Source organism: Apus apus, chromosome 3 (genome assembly GCF_020740795.1).
Source record: "Apus apus isolate bApuApu2 chromosome 3, bApuApu2.pri.cur, whole genome shotgun sequence".
NCBI classification, from domain to species: Eukaryota; Metazoa; Chordata; class Aves; order Apodiformes; family Apodidae; genus Apus; species Apus apus.
In genome coordinates, this window is record NC_067284.1 from 4308088 (window position 1) to 4332245 (window position 24158).

The 24158-nt window shown below is 44.6% G+C and overlaps 1 protein-coding gene across 1 annotated transcript in view; it reads left to right on the plus strand.

Moving 5' to 3' along the window:
• Window positions 1–9387: 9387 nt before the first annotated feature.
• PREP (prolyl endopeptidase) overlaps window positions 9388–24158 on the plus strand; it is an 85921-nt gene continuing 71150 nt past the window's right edge. The window contains exons 1-4 of the mRNA XM_051613111.1: window positions 9388–9590; window positions 11213–11287; window positions 19084–19217; window positions 22129–22259. Of these exons, the coding sequence (XP_051469071.1) occupies window positions 9405–9590; window positions 11213–11287; window positions 19084–19217; window positions 22129–22259 (526 nt within the window). The 5' untranslated portion in view covers window positions 9388–9404. The remainder of the gene's footprint in view (window positions 9591–11212; window positions 11288–19083; window positions 19218–22128; window positions 22260–24158) is intronic.

Genomic DNA, 24158 nt, shown 5'->3' on the forward strand with positions numbered 1-24158 from the left:
AAGAAAGAAAGAAAGAAAGAAAGAAAGAAAGAAAGAAAGAAAGAAAGAAAGAAAGAAAGAAAGAAAGAAAGAAAGAAAGAAAGAGAGAAAGAAAGAGAGAAAGAAAGAAAGAAAGAAAGAAAGAAAGAGAGAAAGAAAGAAAGAAAGAAAGAAAGAAAGAAAGAAAGAAAGAAAGAAAGAAAGAAAGAAAGAAAGAAAGAAAGCAAGCAAAGATTGCAAAAATTTCATAAAGGTAAAAAAATGTTAAACTTGTTCTAATATGTATTGGATCTTTGAAATTTCTGTTGCTTTGAAATTCCTACACACTCCTCCAAGAGGAAATAACAAAACACTTAAAAGTCATTCATTTTCAGTAATATTGTTGTAACTTGAGAAACTTAAAATTCATCTCCAAAAGTGACTATTTACTCAGTAAACCACTTGAGGCTTCTGTACCAGCTCCATGCTACATTAGAATCTGTGCCTTTAAAAGTTTTGGTGCTAGGCTTTAAAATCAGTTATTAAAAGCTTTTATTATCAATAAATCACATGCTGGAATAAGACAGTAACATCTTCTTGTTTTTCTCCAGTTTTCTGTGGGCTTCAAAGGGCTCTGCCCTTGGTCCCCTTCCCTCCTCCCTCTTGTGCACATCCTCTCCCGGGAAGCTCATCTGTAAACCCAAGCCCAACTGCTCAGGCTGATGACTCAAATCCACCCGTATGCTCCCTTCTGTCCAAGCCCAAAGCTCAGCTGCTTTTCTCTGAATGTCTCACCATCAGCTCAAGCTCAGTATGGCTCCCCAGACCTCTTAATCTGTCTTCTAAGCTCTCTGCTGCTGCATTTTCCAGTGACTGGGGCTAAGATCACTGGCTTGTCTGCTGCTTAAGGCTTGAACTTGTCAGCACCTTCAGACTGGGACTTTCTCCACCTTGTCTTCTCACATCAAGGCTCTGTGTAAATCTTGGTACATAAAAGTCCAAAGTTATGACCTTCCTCATACTTCCATATAGCTAAAATTACCAGTGCAGCTTTCATCCTTTCGCCACAAGATGCTTCTCCCTGGTTTTGACAGAGCAAGGATGCCCCTCTTTCCTCTGTGCCTACAGCTGCAAACAGGTTCCCTCTCTCCTTCCATCTTCCCACCAGCATCCCCATAGAATCACAGGATGGTGAAGGTTGGAAGGGACCTCAAAGATCATCAAGTTCCAACCCCCCCTGCCATAGGCAGGGCCACCTCCCACCAGCCCAGGCTGCACAAGCCTGATCCAACCTGCCCTTGGACACCTGCAGGGATGCGGCAGCCACAACCTCCCTGGACAACCTGTTGCAGTGCCTTCCTGCCCTCACGGGGAAGAATTTCTTCCTGATGTGTAACCTAAATCTTCCCCCTTTCAGTTTAAAACCATCACCCCTTGTCCTACCACTACCCATCATGAAGCACAACATAATTCTCCCCCATGCAGGTTGCAGCCCCTCTGCCATCGCTGACAACCCACAGCACCAGTTGTCATGACACATTGGTAAAGCTTTCCCAGCAGTAAAGTTCTCTTCCTACACTGTCCAGCCAGCCTGGGAGGAGCTCTCTATAAAAATATGCAGCACTCTGCCATTATGCACCTTCAAAATTACCCTGGGGAGCTTTTCTTTTTCACCCTGTCTGCAAAAAGCAGGTTGCTGGCACACTGCAAGTGTTGCATGCCCAATGAGCAGTAATGTGGTATTATCTTCCTCCACTTCCCTGAATGCAGCTACCTGTTGGTTTGTGTTTTTTACTTTGATCGTAAACATTAGATCATAAACACATCAAGCTTCTCTGCCACGTGGGCCTACGTGGGAAAGGGCACAGAGCAGCCTCGATTCACATCTGAATTGCACAGACACTGCAGCACTGGAAACAAAAAAGATTTCACACTCAGCTGCACAGAAGTTGGAAATAGGTTGTTCAGTGACAGGACTAGGTTTAACCCTTACTCCTTCAGAGGACAGACTAAAGTTATCTGAACTTGAACAGGCTGAATGTGAAAAAAAGGTTGGATTCTTTACACATCAAATTATTCAGTGCTACCAAAATTCAGTGCCTCTCTTAAAAGGCACTTCTGGAATTGATTTTTTTTAATTATTATTATTTCTGTCTCCGTTGTGGGATTGTAGTGGCAATATTTAAAATGAACTGGTTTATAGGGTGGTTAGATCACTACTGTGTGAGAGAACCTTGCACATTGTCCTGTGTAGTTTGCATTTCAGGTTTGGTGGTCACTGACTTGCACTGAGTTTTCTTCCTTCTTCTTCCCATGTATCAAGAGGTTCTTCTCAAAGGCATGTGAAAATCTCCCTTGGAATCACATTTCTGGTGCTCTGACTCTAACGTTTATATTTTCTGCAAGGATCTATAGTTTCTATAGTGTTATAACCCAAACCAAATGTGTTTGAAGGCAAACTAGAAAGCTCTGTTTCTCAGCTATTTGAACACAGACATTCAAAATGTATTAAACATGGGGAGATGACGACTGCAAAAGAAGATATTTCGAGATGTGGAGTCTTTTAAAAGGAGCTAAAACTGGTTTCCCTTCCAAGAAAAACAGATCAGTTTCCCTATGTTTAGTGTATTTCAAATTCTGTCAACAAGCCATAAGCTGTTAACAGGAAGCTGCCTTCTGTTTTGCTGGCTGCCAAGATTAGGGGTGACATTCCTACCCTCTTGAAATCAGTGACAAAACTTCCTTTGACTTCAACAGGGGGAAGATTTCATCCAAAGCAAGAAAATTATTACCCTTACATTTTCAGAACCGAAAAAGAAGAAAAAGCCTCCTTCCAGTTCACACTTATCTCCAGTTTCAGATACTGCCTTTTCAATCCTTTTCAGTATAAAGGTTATCTAAGTTGGTTTTGATGCCTGCAGACAGAAATTAGCTCATAAAGTATGTTTGCAGCATACAATAACAAGAACAAAACACAGTTTGGAAAGGCAAAAGCAAACACAGAAAAAAAAAGCACTTCTCTTTCAATTTTACTAGTGTGGATTTGCTATCTTTCCACACAAAAGAATGAATAAAAAATCACTAGACAGAAAGTGAGGCTTAAAAAGATAGTTGTTTTTGCAGAGTGATGTTTGGTGGGAAGAGATGGAGGGTTGATTCAAGGATCAGTGAAATTTAGGTTGGACATTAGGAAAAAGTTCTTTACTCTGAGGGTGGTGGATCACTGGAACAGGTTGCCTAGAGAGGTGGTGGGCAGCCCATCCCTTCAGACATTCAAGGTCAGGCTTGATTGGGCAACCTGGTCTAGTTGGAGATGTCCCTGCTTATTGTAAGAAGGTTGGACCAGATGACCTTTAGAGGTCCCTTCCAACCCAAGACATTCTACGATTCTATGAAATATGTGGGAAAAAAGTTGATACAAAAACTTCTATTGACTCTGTTGGGCTTTGTGTCACACCCTTCTCCCCTGTTAAAGCTCTTTTAACTTTCCTGCAACATCTCCCCTAAGAAGAACAGAAAAATACACAAGTTGTGAAGTCCCAGATAACTTGTATAAGATTAGGATCAATTTCCAGAAATGCTGAAGTAAGCATAACCTAGGTGTTGGGAATACACCATGACCTGGTCCTTAAGTGGACAGTACCTAACATTGCAAACTCTGGAGGTCTCCCTGATAACTTATTAAAAGACCCAAACACACCAAATTCAGTGAAAGCTGACTATTGACTATCTACCTAGAGACACAAGGGCCTAGATTTTCCAAGGTGATCTTTGATATTTGGCCAATCCTTCTTTTAATGGCCAACTGTTATCAGTTAAAAATTGCAGAGTAAAAATAAAGCATCAATTAAAAAAAAACCCTTGGCCATCAGCCTCTCCTAGGATTAAAATTTTGTTCACTCTCCATTTTACAAAGAAGGTCACTGCTGAAGGACAAGGTGCACCTAAAACGCCTTAACTTTCATCTGCCTGAAAAAAAACCCTTCAAAGAAAAGTTATTTATAATTGGGAGTAGTTACACTGTGATTGGCATGTTGATACCCATACATCAATTTAGATATGTTTATCAGGCCATAATCATGGTTTAGATTGCCTGATGAAATACTTTGAAATACTACTTTGTAATTGCTATTCCATACTAACTGCCCATGTGGACATCCCTAAAAGCCTGAATCGACTTCACAGCACCAGGAGTGTAAGCACAGCAATGCACAACCCCAGGAAAAGCTAGAGTATCATTGTGCACTGACATCAATGCACCCACCCTGTTCCGTGGTGCTCAGAGCAGTTTACCACGATTAAATATTGCTTTGCTTGATTGTACTTTCAAATACCCATCACACGCACATCTGTAACTGAAATAATAAAGCCATGTTTTATGTTATGTAAACTACTTCGTATTTCAGCTCCAAAAACAAGCAAACTTTCAATTATCCATAAAAATACACAATTTTCGTAATTAGTGTGTACAGTAGATGAACATAATTTAGGAACCAAAGAGTCCCTGAAAAGCAAGAGGACTTAGACTCTTGAGTCAGTGGTTTCAAAACAGAAATCCAGCAGGACAGACTCTATGGGAGTCACATTCCTCTGAGTTATTTGTACACCTCAGCACATGCTCCTGATACTGAAATACTGAGGTTCTGCTGACACCTGTTGATAATTGCCTGAACAGCAGAACTGCTGTCTTACAAACAGGTACATGAAATAAAAATATATATAAGGAAACAGGACGAAAGGTACAGACCTGCCTTCTATCTACAGCAGAAGAGTTTCCAGTCGCTGCTAAGTCATAAATGGTGGAGTGGGGCTGGGGAGAGGACGAGAAGGAAAGGTAAAACCAAAAGTTCCTACTAATTATTTTTTTGGTCAGATCTTCCCTGACAAGGATGATGAGGTCACTTCCTACAGAGTTAATCCACGACTTGCAGTGAGTCATTGTGGAGATGCTGACTCAGCTCAAAGAGATTTGCTAATGACTGGATGATCAGCAGAAGTATAATTAATATCAGCAGAGACCAGTATCTGTTTTTCCAATTATCAGAGTCATGCTAACACGGGGTGTGATGAGGTTACAAAGACTGGCTAGACATTTTCAAACCTTTTTTTTTTTTTTTAAATATGGGGGGAGGAATTGCTTACTCAGCAGTTTATCATCAAAACTCAGTGAATTCCACATCTGCTGGGACTGGTTTGGCCCAAGAAGAGGTGAAATTTTACTAGAACATCACTTGTTGCCACGACAGTAAACAATAGAGACCTTCAAATCTTCAGTACTGGTGCGTTTCTAACACTGATCACTTTCAATTTTATGTGGTTTATATTTTTAATGTGTTAAGCAAACATACTAAAAAGGGAGAAGATTGCTACACCTTTTATAAGAAGCATTTTTGTTGACAGATTGCAGACTGCACTGCCTTTCATTTGTACAGGGGAAGCACGGCCCCTGGCATTAAAAAAAGGTGTTTGGGGCTGTTTTTTAGGCACTACATAACTTGTCTGAACTGCTCTTCTGGTAAGAAAAGTTGAGAGTGTAGATGTGCTGCTTTTGCTGTTCACATGCGATCGTTCTCCCTTCCCCCGAATAAACCAAGGAGGAATTAACAGTAAGGGGAAAATTCGCTTTCTGTCCCTGGTGCTCACCTTTGAAAGAAAATTACTGCTTGTAAAATACAGGCCCAAAGATCTTATCTTAGATAACCATGTGCTTGGGTTTCTTTGTATATGCCCGACTCCTCCGTATCCAGGATGGATTGGAAGGTATTGCAATGGGTAATTGCTGTGATTACTGGACGCTTGCCAACCCGTTCAGGAATTACCCTGCCCTGGATGGAAAGGGTTGCTGAAGCCTGAAAAAATCCGGGCAGCTCCCCTGTGCCAGCTGCTGGCTGGTGTGCAGCCAGGCTGCCCTCTCCCGGCAGACCAGACCCCTTCGTGTGCCTCAAGTACAACTGCCCAAACCTTCCAGTCCACCTCAGCGTGGCTAGAAGTTGAGGAAATGCCCAGGAGATTCAGGTGTGTGTGGCTGCTCAGTCTGATCCGCTTGCAGGTCTGACCGAGCTGCTAAACATCCAGAAATTTGTACCTTCATCCCAGACAACACCTTCAAGCTGAAAAAGAATCATAGGATCATAGAATGTGTGGGGTTGGAAGGGACCTTTAAAGGTCATCTAGCTCAGGCCCCCTTCAGTGCACAGGGACCTCTTTAACCAGATCAGGCTGCTCAGAGCCTCCTCAAGCCTGACATGAAATGTCTCCAGGGATGGGGCCTCCACCACAGAATCACAGAATCACAGAATCACAGAATCACAGAATATTAGGGATTGGAAGGGACCTTCGAAGACCATCGAGTCCAACCCCCCTGCCAGAGCAGGACCAAAAAAGAACCAGACCAGATCACTCAGAAAGGCATCCAGGCAGGTCTGTTCCAGAGAAGGAGACTCCACAGCCTCTCTGGGCAGCCTGTCCCAGGGCTCTGTCACCCTCACAGGAAAGAAGTTCTTCCTCATGTTGAGGTGGAACTTCCTGTGCTCGAGTTTGAATCCATTGCCCCTCATCCTACCACAGGGCACAAGTGACAAGAGCTTGTCCCTGCCTTTTTGATGCCCAGCCCTTGTGTATTTATAGATATTAATTAGATCCCCCATCAGTCTTCCCTCTAGACTGAACAGCCCCAGGTCTCTCAGCCTTTCCTCATAAGGCAGGTGTTCCAGTCCCTTCATCATCCTCATAGCCTCCGTTGGACCCTCTTGAGGGCAACCTGTTCCAGTGCTTCACCACCCTCATAGTAAAGAACTTCTTCGTAATATCCAATCTAAACCTACCCTTTCAGGGTAGCTTAAGACCACAGCCCCTCATCCTATGGCTACACACCCTTGCAAACAGTCCCTCCCCAGCTTTCCTGCAGGCCCACTTCAGAAGACGTGTTCTTCATGCACACTGTAGCTCTGAATCAGCTGCGAGACCTCAGCTGAGCACGAAGGGAACCTGCAATTGAGACTCCTCAAAACTCTCAGGCACACAGTGCACACACAGCTTGTTTGTGTAGCACACAGACAAGCCCAAGGCTTTAGAGAGGGATTGAGCTAATTCTCCCTATGATGCAAATTAGTGTGCATAAATAATTATGTCCAGGAAGCTTCAGACAAAAACGTGGCAGCCTTTGCCTGCCAGTGTTTACCTGAGCAAGTTGCTCAGACAATTAGCAAGCTTTTATGAGCAGTGGGCATGTCAAGGCATTGCCATGAACCACCTTGCTGGTTGAGTGTTCTGAATGCCAGAACAAAAGGTGTATTTGGCAGCCTGTGCTCCTGCCTTGCAGAGAGAAAAGATTAACAGAGAAATCAGGTAAGAAGAAAAAAGTGATGAAAAGAGAAGGGACAAGACACAAGAAGTCACGTAGGCATTGCTGAGGATGTAAGGGAGGCTGATGAACGCAGTTACATCGCTGTAATAGTGATCATTACAGGGCTGGCTTATTTCCTCACACACACACACACAACCCTCAACCTCCCCACAGGATTCCCAATCAGAGATGGCAACCCTTTCCAGTAAGAAATCAGTGCGCTTTTCTCAGCTGGTAACCATAACATTTGATGCCATTTATGAAATGTTTAGTTCATTGTGATTCTAGGCAGTTACTTTATTTGCAAGTGTGGACATTCTTTAGGCTGATGGAACCTTCAAACATCACCACTTGCAAAGCTTCTTGTCTCCAGCTGGTGCCATGCACCGCACACACACATTTGCCCTAGATAAACTTGCCATGATGTCCTCTCCAAGCTGGCAGGATGACCTGGTGAGGGCTGCTGGTGGCAGCTCTGAAGCAACAACTGTTTGGAAGAAGAGCAGTTCAGCTGTGTTGCTAGCAAAGAGGACAACCCATCCCCTGCGTGTTTCCAGCACAGACCGGTTCACTACCCAGAAGAAAAAATGTTTGCAAGTTTTCTGATTCAGGATAATCTGTGTTACACACCCGGGTGATGGTCACCCACCCGAAACAGCTTGAGCAGGTGGATGTTCATCCAGACGGGCTGCTCAGACCACAGCCCTCTTGGCGTGGGACCAGAGCCCAAAGCTCGGGGTGAGCGGATGGGTGCCCGCCAGCTGGAGCAGCCATCCTCCCCAGGGCCCACCGGCCAGCCTGGCCTTTGCTTTTGGGGTGAGAAGGAGTCTCCAGCAGCTTGCGGAGCAGCACTGCTGTGTGGCGGGTGTCTGTGTGCCCGTGCGGTGGGTGTGAGTGTGCCTGGGTGGTGGGTGTGTGTGTGCCCGTGCGGTGGGTGTGAGTGTGTGCTCGTGCAGTGGGTGTGTGTCTGTGCCCGTGCGGCAGGTGGGTGTGTGTGTGCCCGGATGGTGGGTGTGTGTGTGCCCGGGTGGTGGGTGGGTGTGCCCGTGCGCCGGGTGTGTGTGAGCCTGTGCAGCTGGTGTGCGCCCGTGCGCCGGGTGTGAGTGTGTGCCCGTGCAGCCGGTGTGTGCCCGCGCGGCGGGTGGGTGCCCGTGCAGCGGCTGTGTGTGTGCCTGTGTGGTGGGTGTGTGTGCCCGTGCAGCGGCTGTGTGTGTTCCCGTGCAGCCAGTGTGTGCCCGCACGGCGGGTGAGTGTGTGTGCCCGTGCAGTGGGTGAGTGTGTGTGCCCGTGAGGCCAGTTTGTGTGCCCGTGCAGCAGGTGCGTGTGCTCGTGCAGCGGGTGTGTGTGTGCCCGTGCAGAGGGTGAGTGTGTGCCCGTGCGGCAGGTGAGTGTGCCCATGTGCCGGGTGTGTGTGCCCGTGCGGCGGGTGGGTGTGCTCGTGCAGCGGGTGTGTGTGTGCCCATGTGCGGGGTGTGCGTGTGCCCCTGCGGCGGGTGCGTGTGTGTGTGCCCGCGCAGCCGGTGCGTGCCCGTGCGGCCGGTGGGTGTGTGTGCGCCCGTGCGGCGGGTGAGTGTGCCCATGTGCCGGGTGTGTGTGCCCGTGCGGCGGGTGGGTGTGCTCGTGCAGCGGGTGTGTGTGTGCCCATGTGCGGGGTGTGCATGTGCCCCTGCGGCGGGTGCGTGTGTGTGCCCGTGCGGCCGGTGCGTGCCCGTGCGGCCGGTGGGTGTGTGTGCGCCCGTGCGGCGGGTGAGTGTGCCCATGCAGCCGGAATGTGCCCGTACAGCGGGTGTGTGTGTGTGCGTGCCCGTGCGGCGGGTGTGAGTGTGTGTGCCCGTACAGCGGGTGTGTGTGTGTGCGTGCCCGTGCCGCGGGTGTGTGCCCGTACAGCCGGTGTGTGTGTGCGTGCCCGTGCGGCGGGTGTGAGTGTGTGTGCCCGTACAGCGGGTGTGTGTGTGTGCGTGCCCGTGCCGCGGGTGTGTGCCCGTACAGCCGGTGTGTGTGTGCGTGCGTGCCCGTGCGGCGGGTGCCTGCAGGGGGCGCTGCCGCACTCGGCCGTCTCCCCGGGCCGCTCTGGGCCGGGCGGCAGCGAGGGGCGGGCCGGATGGCGGGGCCGCTCCGCCTGGGCCGCGCCGCACGCCTGCTGCCGGCTGCCGCCGCGGCGCCAGCCACGGCCCCGCGCTTGCCTCAGGGCCTCGCTTCCTCCTCCTCCTCCTCCTCCGCCCGCCTCTCGCCGCCGCCCGCCATGCAGGCCTTCCAGTACCCCGAGGTGTTCCGCGACGAGACCGCCGTGAGTACGGCTGCGGGCGTGTGGCGGCCGCCGGGCCCGGCCTCCCTCGCCAGCGGGGGCGGGAGGGCGGGCGGGCGGGCGGGCTGGTGCTTTCCCGGCCGGCCGGGCTTTGTTCGGCTGCGGGCGTCAGGAATCCAGCCTTCTCCCTGGAAAAGGGTCTTGGGGGGTTTTGGGGTCGGCGGCCGTGGGCACGTCCCGGTTGTGCGGGGCCCGGGGGCGGCCGCGGGCTCTGACGGCCGTGGCGGGTCGGGAGTGCCCGTCCCGCAGCTGGAGTATCGCTGCGTGTTCCCGGGAGAGCCCGGGCCTCTTCCTGGGCTGCAGCCGCGTGAAAACAAGGGGTCTGGTGGTAGGGGATGGTCTCTAAAAAGAGCCCGTCTCCTCGCGTCCCAGCCCTCGCTCCGTGCGAGTTCGGGTTCAGTTCTCCTTCCCTGGAGGACTCTGCCTTAGGCCAGCCCAGGATTTAATACACGGCTACACATCCCTTGGAACCCAAAAAACATCAGCCGACGTGAGCCAACACTGAGAAAAAACTTGTAAGAATTTACTTTCACGCTTGAGTGAAAGGCTGAACTGTGCAGCCCCCAACAGCAGGTATCTGCTCCTGGTTTGCACGCTGGAGGAAGGAAGCAAGCAAGCAAATAAATTCGACCACGTGGGTTAGTCTTTTGTCTCGGTTGTGGCTTTTTTCCTGACTTAAGACGTGTGTGTTGCTCACGGTTGTGAGCAGCACTAGTATGGGGGGGGCTAAACCAGAGGCAGTTGCCCAGCCAGAAACTACATTTTGGGTGCATCCAGTAGTTGCATTTTGGGATTTGGCTTGAACACCTGGATTGGGAGGGTGTTGGAGGTTGGTTTTTGGGGCAGTTTGGTTTGTCGTAGCTTTTTTGTAAAAAATAAAAAAAATACAGATGTGTCTTTCTGGAAGGAATTTATGTTCATGTTCTGTGTTTCTCTGGGGGTTTGTGTTTTTTTTTCTTGAGGACAACAATGATCAGAGGGCTGGAGCAGCTCTGCTCTGGAGACAGGCTGGGAGAGTTGGGGTGTTCAGCCTGGAGAAGAGAAGGCTCCAGGGAGACCTTAGAGCACCTTCCAGTGCCTGAAGGGGCTCCAGGAAAGCTGGGGAGGGGCTTGGGACAAGGGCAGGGAGGGAGAGGACAAGGGGGAATGGATGAAAACTGGAGGAGGGGAGATGGAGGTGAGACATGAGGAGGGAATTCTTTCCTGTGAAGATGGTGAGAGCCTGGCCCAGGTTGCCCAGGGAAGCTGTGGCTGCCCCATCCCTGGCAGTGTTGAAGGGCAGGTTGGATGGGGCTTGGAGCAACCTGGTCTGGTGGGAGGTGTCCCTGCTCATCACAGGGAGGTTGGAACCTTTAAGGTCCCTCCCAACCTTCACCATTCTTTGATTCTATGAACTCTGCTGCCTTGATGCAGTTAGCAAAGAATGGTAATATTAGCAACTCACTTGGGGGGAAGGTGCTGCTTTTTCCTTCCTTTGCTTCTTAGCACTATATGCTTTTGTGAAATTCCAAATACGCTTAATCTTGATGACCATCATTTCTTTATGAACAGAGTTTGCTTGTGTGCATGTCTTTATTTTAAAGTTCTGTCTCTTATAAATTCAGGTATTGGATTACCATGGGTGTAAAATAAGTGACCCGTACTGCTGGCTTGAAGATCCTGATAGTGAGCAGACAAAGGTAACTGTTCTTTTTATGGAAATGGCTGTTTTGATATGATTCTTTTTTATAGAGTGTGCATGGGTACTCTGGTTTTGAAGGGCCTGCCAGTACTTTTTGAAAACTTACACAGTGAGGGGTGGTTCACATCACATCTTATGGTGCCAAGATTACATTGTACCTTTGTGTTAATGAGGGAAAGACTGGAACACTTGGTATAACCTAGATCACAGAACTTGGAAAATGAAGGCCTGGTTTATCTTGCACCCAATTTTCTCAGACCATGAGTGCTCAACGTGGTGGTGTTACACTGAAGAGGAACACTGATTTTAGAGCACTTGATCTGCTGTCCTAAGTACATCTAAATAGAAAATAATTAAATAGGAGTGTGTAGAAAGAAAACTTTTGGCTTTCCTTCTTTGTACAGTGACAAAGTGTGTGAATGTTTTCTTTTTTTACCCCTGTTTAAAAAAAAATAAACAAAACAAACCCAAAACATTTTCCTCCTGAAGTTAGCCTTTGTTAGTGGCTTTTATTAGAGGTTGCAGATGTTGCAGTGTTTTCAGCCTGTAGACTGATATAGCTAGACTGTGCTGCTGGAAGGGGTCCTTAGAAATAGTAAAGATCACTGTGAGCCAGTCTGTCTGATATTTGTGGTGTCGGAAGTTGCAGGGGGGATGGCCAGAAAGTGGTATGTGGCATTGTGGCGGGGATTTCCTCTGTAATGGCTCATAATTTTGTGGCAAGTGTAGTTCCAGATCTGTTGTCTATCTAGTGTGCATGATTGTGTCACAAAGATGATGGAGAGAAGGATTTAAAAATTTCCTGCAGGCTGGCTTTCCATTAGTGAGCATGTATAAAGGCTTATGTGGATTTAAAAGGTTCATTTTGGATCAAGTTTTAGTGAAAAATTCTGCAGTGGATGTTAACATTGAAAATTAGATATTTGAGAAGTGGGGAGTGTCTTGTTTGTTGCTTTTTTTCTATTTTGGGATCCTTAAGAGACTGTACACAGGATAGTTTTTGTGCCAAATTCAGAGGGATGTGTGTGTGGGGAGATATGGTTATATTTAGAGGAAAGGCCTTACAAATACCTGCTGAAGTGTTTTTCAGGAAGAGTTGGGATTCAGAAAATGCCAAGACCTGACTTTGTGTCCCTGTGTTCAATACTCTGGCCACATATTGTGAGCAGGTTGAGTGAGAACAGTTGGAGGAGTGTGAATCTCATTCTCCAGAGGTTGTAGTTTGTATGGAAGGCAAAGTCAGGAGTTGGGGACTATAACATCCTCATAAAAATGCAGCAGCCCAGGCACAAGATATCACATTGGTGGAATAAAAATACTGTTAGTTTACTTGCCTGCACTCTAAAAACACAGGCCTTGGCAGGATTTTGCGGTATAGTGGTAGTATCATGCAAAGTGGAGAGAGTCCTTCTATGTGTGTGTGAGTACATCACCTTTTTCCAAAGTGCCAAGAGTTACTGAACAAAGAGAATATGAGTATTTTGCTGTTCTACCTATTTTATAGAAGAAGTCAGAAGAAAATAATCTTGAAGTGCTCAACTCCTTTAATCTGCTTCATCACTCACTACTTTGTGCTCTACAGCAGAGGCTTCCAGTGACCACACTTTCTTACTAGCTTTTCTTAACAGCTTTATCTCAGAGTTCTTGAGATAGTTTGCTGGACTCTGCAGAATAGCTGTTCTGCACCTACCAGATCAAAGAATAACGAGACCCTGGTATAGAAGCAGTTGAATAACTGCAGGCTTCAGAGAGACTTTGCAACATGCTTTGTAGATCTTTCAACCCTTCAATTCACTGACCTTGGGACCTGTGTGCTTCCTATTTTCTTTCACTCTCTTTAGGCAATCCTTAATATCCAAAACCTCTGTTTGTTTTGGGGAAAAGTAAAAATGCCCTATGTACAATTTCTACAGTAGACTACCTTTAATTTCCTACATATAAAGTGCAGAACTAGAAGAAGAATTTCTTGGTCATCCGTGCTCATCTGTAGTGAGAGAGCCCCTATTCTGTTCTGTGTTTACAAAATGGTTTTTTTATTTGAGTATGTGCAACAAAAAAAATTCTGTTTTATCTCGAGTGAAGAATGGACATCATTCGTTTATTAAGTTGGGCATCTTTTCTCACACAAACAGTCAAAATGACTTGGTGTGTGCTGTCTGATGTGTCTAACACTAATGTGTTGGAACTCTTCTACACTTAGGAGAAATAATCATGTCAACCATTGGTGTGGCCACAGAAGATAAGTGGGTAGGCCTCACTTTGTGTCTGTGTTGATGCGAGTCAGTGAAACATCAAGTTTACTATTTCTTGAAGTGTGGAGAAAGAAGCACGGGCAGGTGAGATTGGTTTTAACTCTGGAATGTTCATGGTAGTTTCACCTGATGCCCACTGTAGGGTTAACAGGACTGGGACTGAAAGAAATTATCCACAACACCTATGAGTATAAAGAATCCTACTCCTTTTTCCTGTGCCTCATCCAAACAATCTTGTGGGGCTGCTATAGTTCGCAGCTTGGAAACTAGTGAGCATAGAAGGGTGGTGTGGGTTTTTTTGTAATTGTTTTAATTAGGTATTTTTGCAGTGAGAGTAGAGTGCAGATGGTACTGTAGTTTGCAGGTTTCCATTAAGTTAGGCAGTTCTGTGGTTTCTCTCTGCCCTCTCTTCTCTTTCTTGCACTGACTTGGATGTCTTTGTCTCTCCCTTGCATGGGTACAGCCATAACAAGGTGATGTTCTGGAGGGGAAGCCTCTGGTGGCTTAGTTTTCTGTTGACACACGTTCTTAATATAGGTCACCCCAAGGCCACGTGATAGTTGGATTTAAGATGGCTCAAGAATGTGATCTTTCCTTTTCTAGGCAGCCCACAGCCTACTTTTAATTAGGTGAAAGTCTCAAATACAGGTCTAGAAACTTCACAGCCAGGTCGCCAAGATGGTCTTATTCTACATGTAGTGTATGTATCTGCTATAAAATGATTATTGAAATCTGCAGGTGGCTAAGCAGGACTTTTTCCTGTTAAATGCACAGTCCTAGGGTTGATTAAACCCATCAACAAGCCACATCCTTGGTGTCCTGTGGAAAATCTGCTGTTCAGGGAGTACGCACTTCCACGTTCAGGATTTAAGTGCTTTGCTGTATCTCTTTTTGCTTGTGTGTGCTTGGTTGGAGTAGTCATGCACAGATACAAGCAAAGAAAACTCCCTTCTCCACGTACATAAATAAAAACTGAGCCACTGATCAGATGAGGAAGTTCCTACCTCAGTTTGGAGAGAGGAAGTCCAGAAGCTGTGTTCATGCTCTGCTGCTCTTTGGCCATCTGAGACCTTTAAGACAGACTGAAGAAGTGTCCACAGAATAGCTGAAATGTTGTTCTACACTGGTGGAACACTTCTGGTGATGACTTTGCCCACAGCTGCAAAGCCATGCTTTTACTCTTATCTTGGGTTTGGCTTGGTTGGACTTTTTAACTTCTTGGGTTTTTTTTGCATTTTGTGGTAAATAATCTCTTAATTAGTCTTTAGAAAGCAAAGTCTTTTGCTACTGTAGGTGTGTCCATCATATACAAAACCTTAACTTACAGTGTGAGCAGTCATGGTAGCTTGTTTCAGGCATGAGGGATGGACAAGGGATGAAAGAGCCAGGATCATGCAGCATTCACAGTCGAATTTTGTGGTATTATGAACAGGTCTATGTTTGGATTAAGACAAGAAACTCAGAACTACAGTTAAACGGACTTGTTGTTATAATTGACCAGTGTTTCATTCACATGTTTTGATACATTTCCAATTGCACTTTGACTTTTTATTTGCAAAATGCTAACATAAATGGTAGAGGCAAGGCACCAAAAATCTGCTTCGTTTCATTTTGGAATACTTAAAGGTGTGTGCCCTCTTGCTCTAGTTGCACTGAACTAAACTTTTACTGAGAAGTGAAATAGGAAGATTTTGGGGTAACCATTAAATTGTCAATACTTTACAGGTTAATAGCAGTGACTGGTAATGTTAAAACAGTTTCTGTCCTAAGACTTCTCCTTGAAAAGTATTCTGGGAGTGGGAATCATTATCTTGAGAGAACTGCTTAGTGGTGTATCAAAAGCTGATGGATTGTAACAAAGTGTGGCTAAAAATTGTCTGGCATGTGGTTCTTAGATGAAATTTAGTTACACATTGTTGTTTTTTTTAAAATAACAGTTAGTTTGTTCAAGTAATGGCCAAAAAAATCAGCGTTGAGTAGAACATCCCTACTGTTAGTACAACACTTTAGAAATTCTATTGCCTTTCAAATCACCCTATTTTCTGAGATATCCATAAGCCTATGTCTTGCTTGGGTCTTTACTCTATCCTTTTACTTCTGCTATCAAATTCTGTCCTGGTTTAAGGCTTGTGATAGATTGTCACATGGAGATTTCTACAATCAAATGAGAATCTTTATAGGGTTGTAAGGTGTAGAGAGTTACTGCTAGCCCTGTAGCCTGGGTGGCATATGTTTAGCTCAGCATGGCAGATGGAATTGTTTGCTGTGAGAGTTTCTGCTGACAACATCTGTTCCTGTACTTTGCCCTGAGCAATATTTCAATTATGTATTACTTTTTGAACATGAGTGTGACCTCATGCTCAAATGTGTAAGAGCAGAGAGTTTCCAAACTGGGCTGGATTCTCCTCAGTGGAAACCTGTAATTCCTGCCTCCCTTTTGAGACAGCAGTGGCATTCCTTTTTACAAATAATCTGGGAATATTTGGTGCTTCCTAAGCAGAAAAGGGAAAAATATACTAAGTTCCTGTAAAAGCAGAATTGCTAGTGATTCAGTTGTGAGTGCAATAATTAGTATGTCAGCACTCTCATGTGCAATGAATGCTTGTAAAGAAAAGTTTGTTTCTTATTTGAGTACCAGTAGTGAAAGCAGATGATGTGGTAGGATGTGACTGTGCAGTTAAAAGTGAGTAACACTCAGTTCCACTGTACCTTGCAGCAGTGTTACCATTTTGGTCACATTATTGAGAAAAAAATGTCCACAAAAAGCAGCTGGAAAGTGCTTTTGCCTGTCCAGTACAATGGATGGTCTTATACATATTTTTATAAGCCTTTTTTTTTTTTCTGAAAATGGCACAACACTTTAAGTAGCATGCATTGTGTAAGTTTTTGTGGTCTTTGAAATGTTGGTATGTGGTCTTTGAAATTTGTTTGTTTCCATTTAGAGAAAACAAATTGGGATACACATAGTTCTTGGGTAGTTTTTATTATGTTCTTTCATGATCTGATGATGGAGGAACAGTTCTAGCAGAGCAGTGTGGTGGCTGCCTGCCGTGTTGACTCACCACTGGGATGTGCTGTGCTGCTGTGCTGGGTGTTAAAGCTGTGCCAGAGTGATCCTGTGCTGTGTGGTAAAGCTGTCTGTGCCAGAGTGATCCTCAAAGGGAGAACAGAACTAAAAAAAAAAGGGCCCTTCCTTGGCAATACATTCCCATCTTTCCTTTTTCTCAGGGGATTATTACCTGATTTGATCCTCACCGATACGTGGAGTCTAATTTTGAGTGAAGATCCAGCTGTCATCATTGTTAGCCTGCTGTATCTGTTCATTTTCAGTGATGCAGTGCTTGCTTTCTTGTGTCATCCTTGAGTGTTGACTTGTGTGTAACCAGCCCAGTTCTTAAAGTAATATGTTTCAGCACTTAGCCAAGTGCTCTTAGGGAATTACGAATTCTGCACTCAGATGTTGAAAGCTTATCAGTTTCTGTGTGCTTTGCTAGACATGAGCAAATACCTCTCATGGAGTGACTGACCATAATTAATGCACTTTCTCCTTCACCCTTTGGCCTGACAAGTCTCTGAAAACACAGCTTGGCATGTAATGCAGCTCTTGGCCATACGTTACTATGTCAGCGAGGCAAATGGGAGGGGGAGTGTCCTGCTTGCACTGTGTGCTAGTTTCTCACCATGTGAAATGTCTGTTAAATGCTGCTGAGTTTCATGTTCTTTTCTTTCCTCTTTTTCACCTGAGGAATTAGTAAACAAGAAAGCTAATAGCAACTGGGAAATGTGTGCCAAGTACTCTATACAGCAGCTGGCTCTTCTGAAGAGCTGTGAAACACAAGTTGGGGAATACGAATTGTAGCCCTGCAGTGAGGTGTAACTCTGATGTCATACATGGATTTGCTTGCTGTGTGACAGATTAAGGGCAGGTAGAAACAACAGCTTCTTTCAAAGCAACTGGGAAAGAGACCTAGGTAAGCAAGAGATGAGTGGGCAGGGTCTCAGAGTGGGGTCCAGGAGGGGTACTGCAGCCATCATTGTGACATCTGACTGTGAATTAAAGCTACACACACTGCCTCCTGTCCTCCTGACAAGAGGAAATGGGGTCAAGTTGGGCCAGGGGAGGTTCAGGTTGGATATTAGAAACAGTTTCTTCACTGAAAGAGTGGTGAGGCATTGGAACAGGCTGCCCAGTGAGGTGGTGGAGGCACTGTCCCTGGAGGTGTTAAAAAAAAAGGGGTGGACGTGGTGTGGTTTAGTGCTTGGGGGCTGTAGGGTGGGTGGTTGGACTTCATGAAGGTCTTTTCCAACCTTGATGATTCGATGATTCTATGTTAGAAGCAGAAGAGCCTGCATGTCTGCTTCTTAGCAGCTGTGGTTTACCTTAAGTTGCTTAGGTATTAATTTTATGCTAGTGTACTGTGCTAGAAATAGGGATGGTGTAACACAAAGAGAGCATCAGTTCTTTCCATGCATGCCATGGGAGTGGCAGCATCTAACAGCTGGAGTGGTAAGGATTTTGGCCACAATCCTGAAGTATTTTGACCAGGAGGTGGAGTGCTTTAAAGCAACCAGACTCCTCAGAGTTATCAGAGATTAGGTATTCTTGCCTTTTGTAACTTAAGAATTGATTTTTGGACAGTACTTTGGCCTTTCCAAGATATGTAATCCTGTGTCTTATGTTGTTAGGATGAACAGATGGTGCACATGGCATTTTGTATCATCTTGATCTGTACAATCACCTGAAAGGAGGATGTAGGGAGGTGGGTGTTGGCCTCTTCTCCCAAGTAAATAATGATAAAACCAGAGGAAATGGCCTGAAGTTATGCCAGGGGAGGTTTAGACTAGATATTAGGAAGAATTTCTGTACTGAAAGAGTGGTCAGGCACTGGAACGGGCTGCCCAGGGAGCTGGTAAAGTCACCATCCCTGTAGGTATTCAAGAAACATGTAGATGTGGCACTTCAGGACATGCTTTAATGAGCATGGTGGGCTTTTTCTGGGTTGATGGTTCGGCTTGGTGATCTTAGAGGTCTTTTCCAACTGTGATGATTCTGTGATCTTCCAGCCCTTCACAGCTCCTGAAATGATAGTGCTGTTTGTGGGCAAAAGGGACTCTCTTCTGTATTCATTTCCTAGTGGATGTTTGTGATGAAGTGAGAGAAGATGGTATTTCCTAGGTGTATACTGCAAGTTAGCTTTTCTATGCCGTTTAGGCAAATATAAGGAGAGTTTTTAAAAGCCTGAAGTTGGGGTTGTTTTGTTTTTTTCAAGGGGAATGGCTGGAATCTGGCTGGTCTTTGGCTGAACCACTGGCTACCCTGTGCCTGCCCTGAAGAGATGTTACTTGAGATAGAAGATCAGTCTTACTTCAATATTGTGGCCTAATGCAAATAAATATGTAAGACTTCAGGTGTGATCCTACACAACCTAGGTGGGGGAAGGATGTCTGTGATGCATTGCCTCAGAAGAAGATACTGTTCCTGTAGGAAATACGCATTTCTACTTGAGTTCATGTCTTTTCTGGGGGGATTGTTTTCTTTCAGGCATTTGTGGAGGCTCAGAACAAGCTGACAGTGCCCTTTCTCGAGCAGTGTCCTGTCAGGGGACTGTTCAAAGAACGAATGACTGAACTCTACGATTACCCCAAGTACAGCTGCCACTTCAAGAAAGGAAAAAGGTATGTGGGGAATGTCTTTGTAGGTGGTGATGAATGTGAAGCAAGTCAGAAGCAACCACTGATTAGGAAACAAATTATAAATTGTACTTGTTCCTTCATAGTTGGGAAGTAAGAAAATTAAGCCAGTCTTAATATATATGGCAGCATTGATGTAGAGCACAAGGTATTTGACTATTTCCAGTTCCCAGTAACATAATCTTTTAAGTCTTTGTTCTTTTTGTTTTATAGGAAGAATTGTGATTTTTATCAAAACTTGGTCAGCTTTGTGACATAACTGTTCTAAAAGTAAAGCTTTAGGGAGTTCGTTTCAGGGTTGGTCACTGTTGGGATAGTTAAAGACACCTCATCCTGAAAACAGCACAAGTCTGTCACATGCATGTTGCCCTAAATATTTGCTAAAATACTGCTCTTATGTTTGTCGTACTTTGAGCAGCTGGTAAGATTTTTGTTTAGTCATAGCCAGTGAGAAGCAGTGGGAATTCCCTTGTGAAAAATGGCTCCTGTATGCACAGGGGATAGAGGAAAAATCATTTGGAGGACTTCAGGCAACTGGTGCAAGAAGATCTGTCTTCTAAGAAAGAAAGATTCCCTGTTTTATTCCAATACCTACCCTCCATGTGTCCCTGTTTTAATTCTGTGGTTAGGTAAATAAATGCTGCTCCTGTGGCTTATCTGAGGTCTGGAGGCTGTAGCTGCTATTCAGTTTTACGTGACCTCTTTCAAAAACATTAGCAGTCTCCTAGAGAAAGAGAGTAAAGGGGTGAAACTGCTAGTTAACTCAGTTAACATCTAAAAATTGGTGTAGCAGTTGAAAAAGAGGTAGTGCAAACAACCAGCCATTCTTAATCATGGGAAACAAAAATATGCCAGGTATGTTTTCACTATCGTGTGCATGGAAGAGCAGAAGATGTCTCATTGCCTTGGGGTTTCTGCAAATAGTGAGGGAGATGTGCTACTCTTTAGTTATCTGTCTTGTGCTGTGAGGAGAGTGTGGATGCTCGCAGCTAAGGAAGGGAAGGTCTTGACTATGTGGGTTTTTGGGGGGGGTGAACCCAAGCTGATGTTGATGTAGGTTATTATAGATGTGGCACAGCACATCAGTGTACAGAGGTGTGAGTTTTAAGCCCAGAAGCAATGGACCTGTTTAGAACAGTGTTGCATCTGGGGAAGTGAGCCTTGTTGAGCAAGTCAGGCAAAGCTTGTTAGTTTTGTAAGTGATGTTCATGCAGATGCAGCTCTGCTGAACGAGGTTCTGGAGCAGGCCTCTGGATTGTCTGACCTGTGCAGTGCAAACATGCCTGGGTGTGCATGTCTTCAGTGCCAATAGGCCTTGATGTTGCAGGAGTACTCATGGCAGTGATGAATATAGTTTCCACTAGAGATTAAAGGTCTTAACTGGATGCAGCTGACTGTCCTCCAGGAAGACCGTTTATGCCAGGAGCCCAACGTACTTTCACTTAGGACACTTTACTTTGATTTTAATAGACATCTTTTTCCTTTTCTGAGTCTTACTCTTTTTCCTGGCACGGGATGAGCTTAAATCACAGGGGTTTAAAAATCATACAAGAGAAACAGACATTATGGTATTTGAGGAGATCAAGAGGGCTTTACCAAGTTCATTAACACTTAGTAAGGGGTGGGGAGAGGAACAATTCTGATTGAAGAACTATCTAAACTTCCCATAACACTTAGGTTTCTGCAGAAGAATAGCTGCTGAAGGACAGTCTTAGAAGAGCTGTTCTGTAGAATCTGCAGAAAGGGAGAGTGCTGAGGGAGGTGCTGTGTCTGTCACATTGCTTGACCTTTGCTTCTCAGCTTGTTGCCTGGTGTTGGTGAAATTGGCTAGGAAATGCATAGTCAAATGGAAAATTGCATTAACTTATTCTTCTGTTCCTTTGAATCTTTTCGTTTTGTCACTCACTAAACTTTATTGTTAATATTTGAACATATTACTGGTTCACATTGTTAACCATCCTTCTGGCTTTACCAGATTGGATACAAGCACAGGATGGTTTAAGGGAATATGTGAACTTATGTTTAGGTTTGATCATTAGCCATTAATTCCCCTTTTTCCCCTGATGAAGCTGCTATTTTGTATAGTAAGGTGTGGGTTTGTGTAGTAAAATTCAGAAGTCCTATGAAGGAAGAAAAGTGTAGAATCATAGAATGGTTTGGGTTGGAGGGGACCTTTAAAGGTCATCTAGTCCAGCCCCAGGGCAGTACTATGACTTGCATAGAATGCAGTTATTCTTGGAGCTCTGTAGTATCTTGTGAAGTGTAACCCTCACTAAAGAGAATTTTGTAATTCTCTGTTCCTACAACTTTTTCAAGGCACACACAGTTTCAGGGTCTTTGAGAAGTACAGATGAAACTGTTTCAGTTCTGTTTCATTTGAACATCTGTCTGCCACCTGATACAAGCTGAAAGCAGCTAAATGAATGACAAAGCTTAGAACACAGGGCATGGGAGCCTGTGCCAGTGCTTGTAACAGAGAAACACTAAGGCTGCCAAAGCTGTTGAGTGTAAGCAAGTTATATAGAGTTTATAGCATGCTTAGCTTTTTTGAAATGTACCGTAGCAAATGCAGCTTTTATTTTTAAAAGATTTTTTTTGATGCATCCAGCAGTCTCTTTTATGCAGCCTATATCACATTGGGATGAGATTCCTCTCATTTTTAGAGATCTAGAAATTGGTGTCTGGGATTCCTCTGTACCAAGGGGGAGAGAAAGGCACCTTATGCATCCCTGATGGCCACAGGGGATGATTCCTACTCTGCTGGAAACTTGTGTTTCCCTTATGTATTTATCTGTCTTTTATTTACTTCATGACAATCTCACACAGTTTTTTTCTTGCTTGCCTAACTGAAAATCTGAGTTCTTCCTAATTACTTTTCTCTCTTGTGTTCTTTTAGGTATTTTCACTTCTACAATACAGGACTGCAGAACCAGCGAGTTCTGTATGTACAAGACTCCTTGGATGCTGAGGCCAAAGTTTTTCTTGATCCAAATAAGCTGTCTGATGATGGCACCGTGGCTTTACGAGGTCAGTGAGACAGTTCCTGCTGAGTAAGTCTGGGTCTTTGGCAGAAACTGGAAATTATTTCTGGCTCTTCACCTCTAAAAGTATGGCTAGAGTGGCTTGTTTTAATCAAAGGAGTCACAATGGTCATATGCAGATTTGTATAGTGTTTCAGAAGAGCACTTTTAAGTTCACATTGTATTCACATTTAACTTAGTTCAGGTTCTCAGTGGCTCATTTTACAACTCTTAACAGGTTTCCACTGAAATATGAGCAGATCTTGAGGCTGTCCATAGCAAGGAAAAAAAAGGTTTTGTATTTATATTGACTGATTCTCTTAAAATCGTGTTTTGCATCTCTTAACATAAGCCAGCAAGTTAGAGACAGTGAAAAATACTATTATCTTGTATGAGAATCACAAAATTACTTGTGTTCACTAAGACTTTTACTTGGGTTAGCTGTCCATTTTCCCAATACCTATTGGCTTATTGTAGAAGCAAGACTCTTGGACCTAGAAGTCTTCCAAGTCTGTTCAAAATCGTTGATAAAAACAGAAGATATTTAGTGGATGCTTCTTTAAGTGTGACTCAGTTGAAAAGAATCAATGTGCCTTTTTTTTTTAGTGAGAAGTCTTGCCTTAAACTATGGATATGAGGAATTAGGTTCACATAATCCTTCTGTATTTCTAAAAAGCTTAGGACAAAGTCTTTCCAAATGCAGTTAGAGAAACAATAGTGATGGCACAAGAGGGGAAACTCCCTGTGTCGATAAATAATTGATTTAAAGGCAGGGACAGGAGAGATTGATCAGTTGGCAAAGTGGAAATCACCAGTAGAATTCCATCAGGGACTATGCTAGGACTTGTACAGTTCAATATGTTAATATATGTTAGAAAAAGGAGTGAGCATTGAGTTAGCAGTTTGTTGATGATACAAAGTTATTCCAGGTAAAGGGTGAAGAATGAGGAGCTGCAGGAAGACCTTAATGATAGGGAGTGGGCAGTAAATTAACAGGTAAAAATCTCTGCAGATAAATTAAGTGATGCACAAGGGACAAATAATCCTAACCTCATTGTAGAAGGATGGATGGAATGGATTCTGAACTGACCATGACCACCTGGGAACAATTCTTAGTTTGTAATAGATGGTTCCATGAAAATGTCTGCCTGGTTCTTGGTAGTGGCCAAACAAGCACATCAAATATCCAGAATTATTAAGAAGAAGATAGACAACTAAAGAGAAAATGCCATTATGTTAGCAATCCAGGGATCTTTATAGTAGCATCAAATACCAAATGCAGTTCCAGTCCCCTCAGCTCGAAAGGGACTCTGAAGTACAGTTCAGAGGAGGGCAGTGGGAACAAACAAGGGTATGGAACAAAGGTCTGAAACGGTTGAGTGTGCCCAGATCAATCAGCTTGGAAAATGGGCAATTTAGCAAGTGTATAGTGAGTGGTTTACAGAATAATTTGTGGCATGCAGTAGCATGAAGAGAGTGGATAGAGGTTGGTTAGTGTATTTTATCTATTACAGGAATGAGGGCTTATCAGATGGAGGCAGTGAGAGTTGAGTCAAGAGCAAACAAAAGGTGATGGTTCGTGCTGCAAGAGTTAGATTTGTAGAACCCATTACCACTCAATGTTGGTGGTGCAAAAAGTTACTGTGGAGCTTAAAGGCAAGGCAAGGTGGACAAGGTCAAGGAGGAGGGAAGCATTGAGGATTATTAACCAACTACTTGTGGAAAATAAGTCTCCTAATCTAAAAATGGTCAGAGGTTATAAGAATACTTAAGGGAAGTATTACTTGTTCTAGTATTGTTCTTGCTTTTCTAGGAATCTTGTGACTACTCCTGAGGACAGCAAGGTGGAATTTTGTTCTAAATTCAAATGGCCACTCTTAGTTCTTATGGAGGAGAATATGTTAGG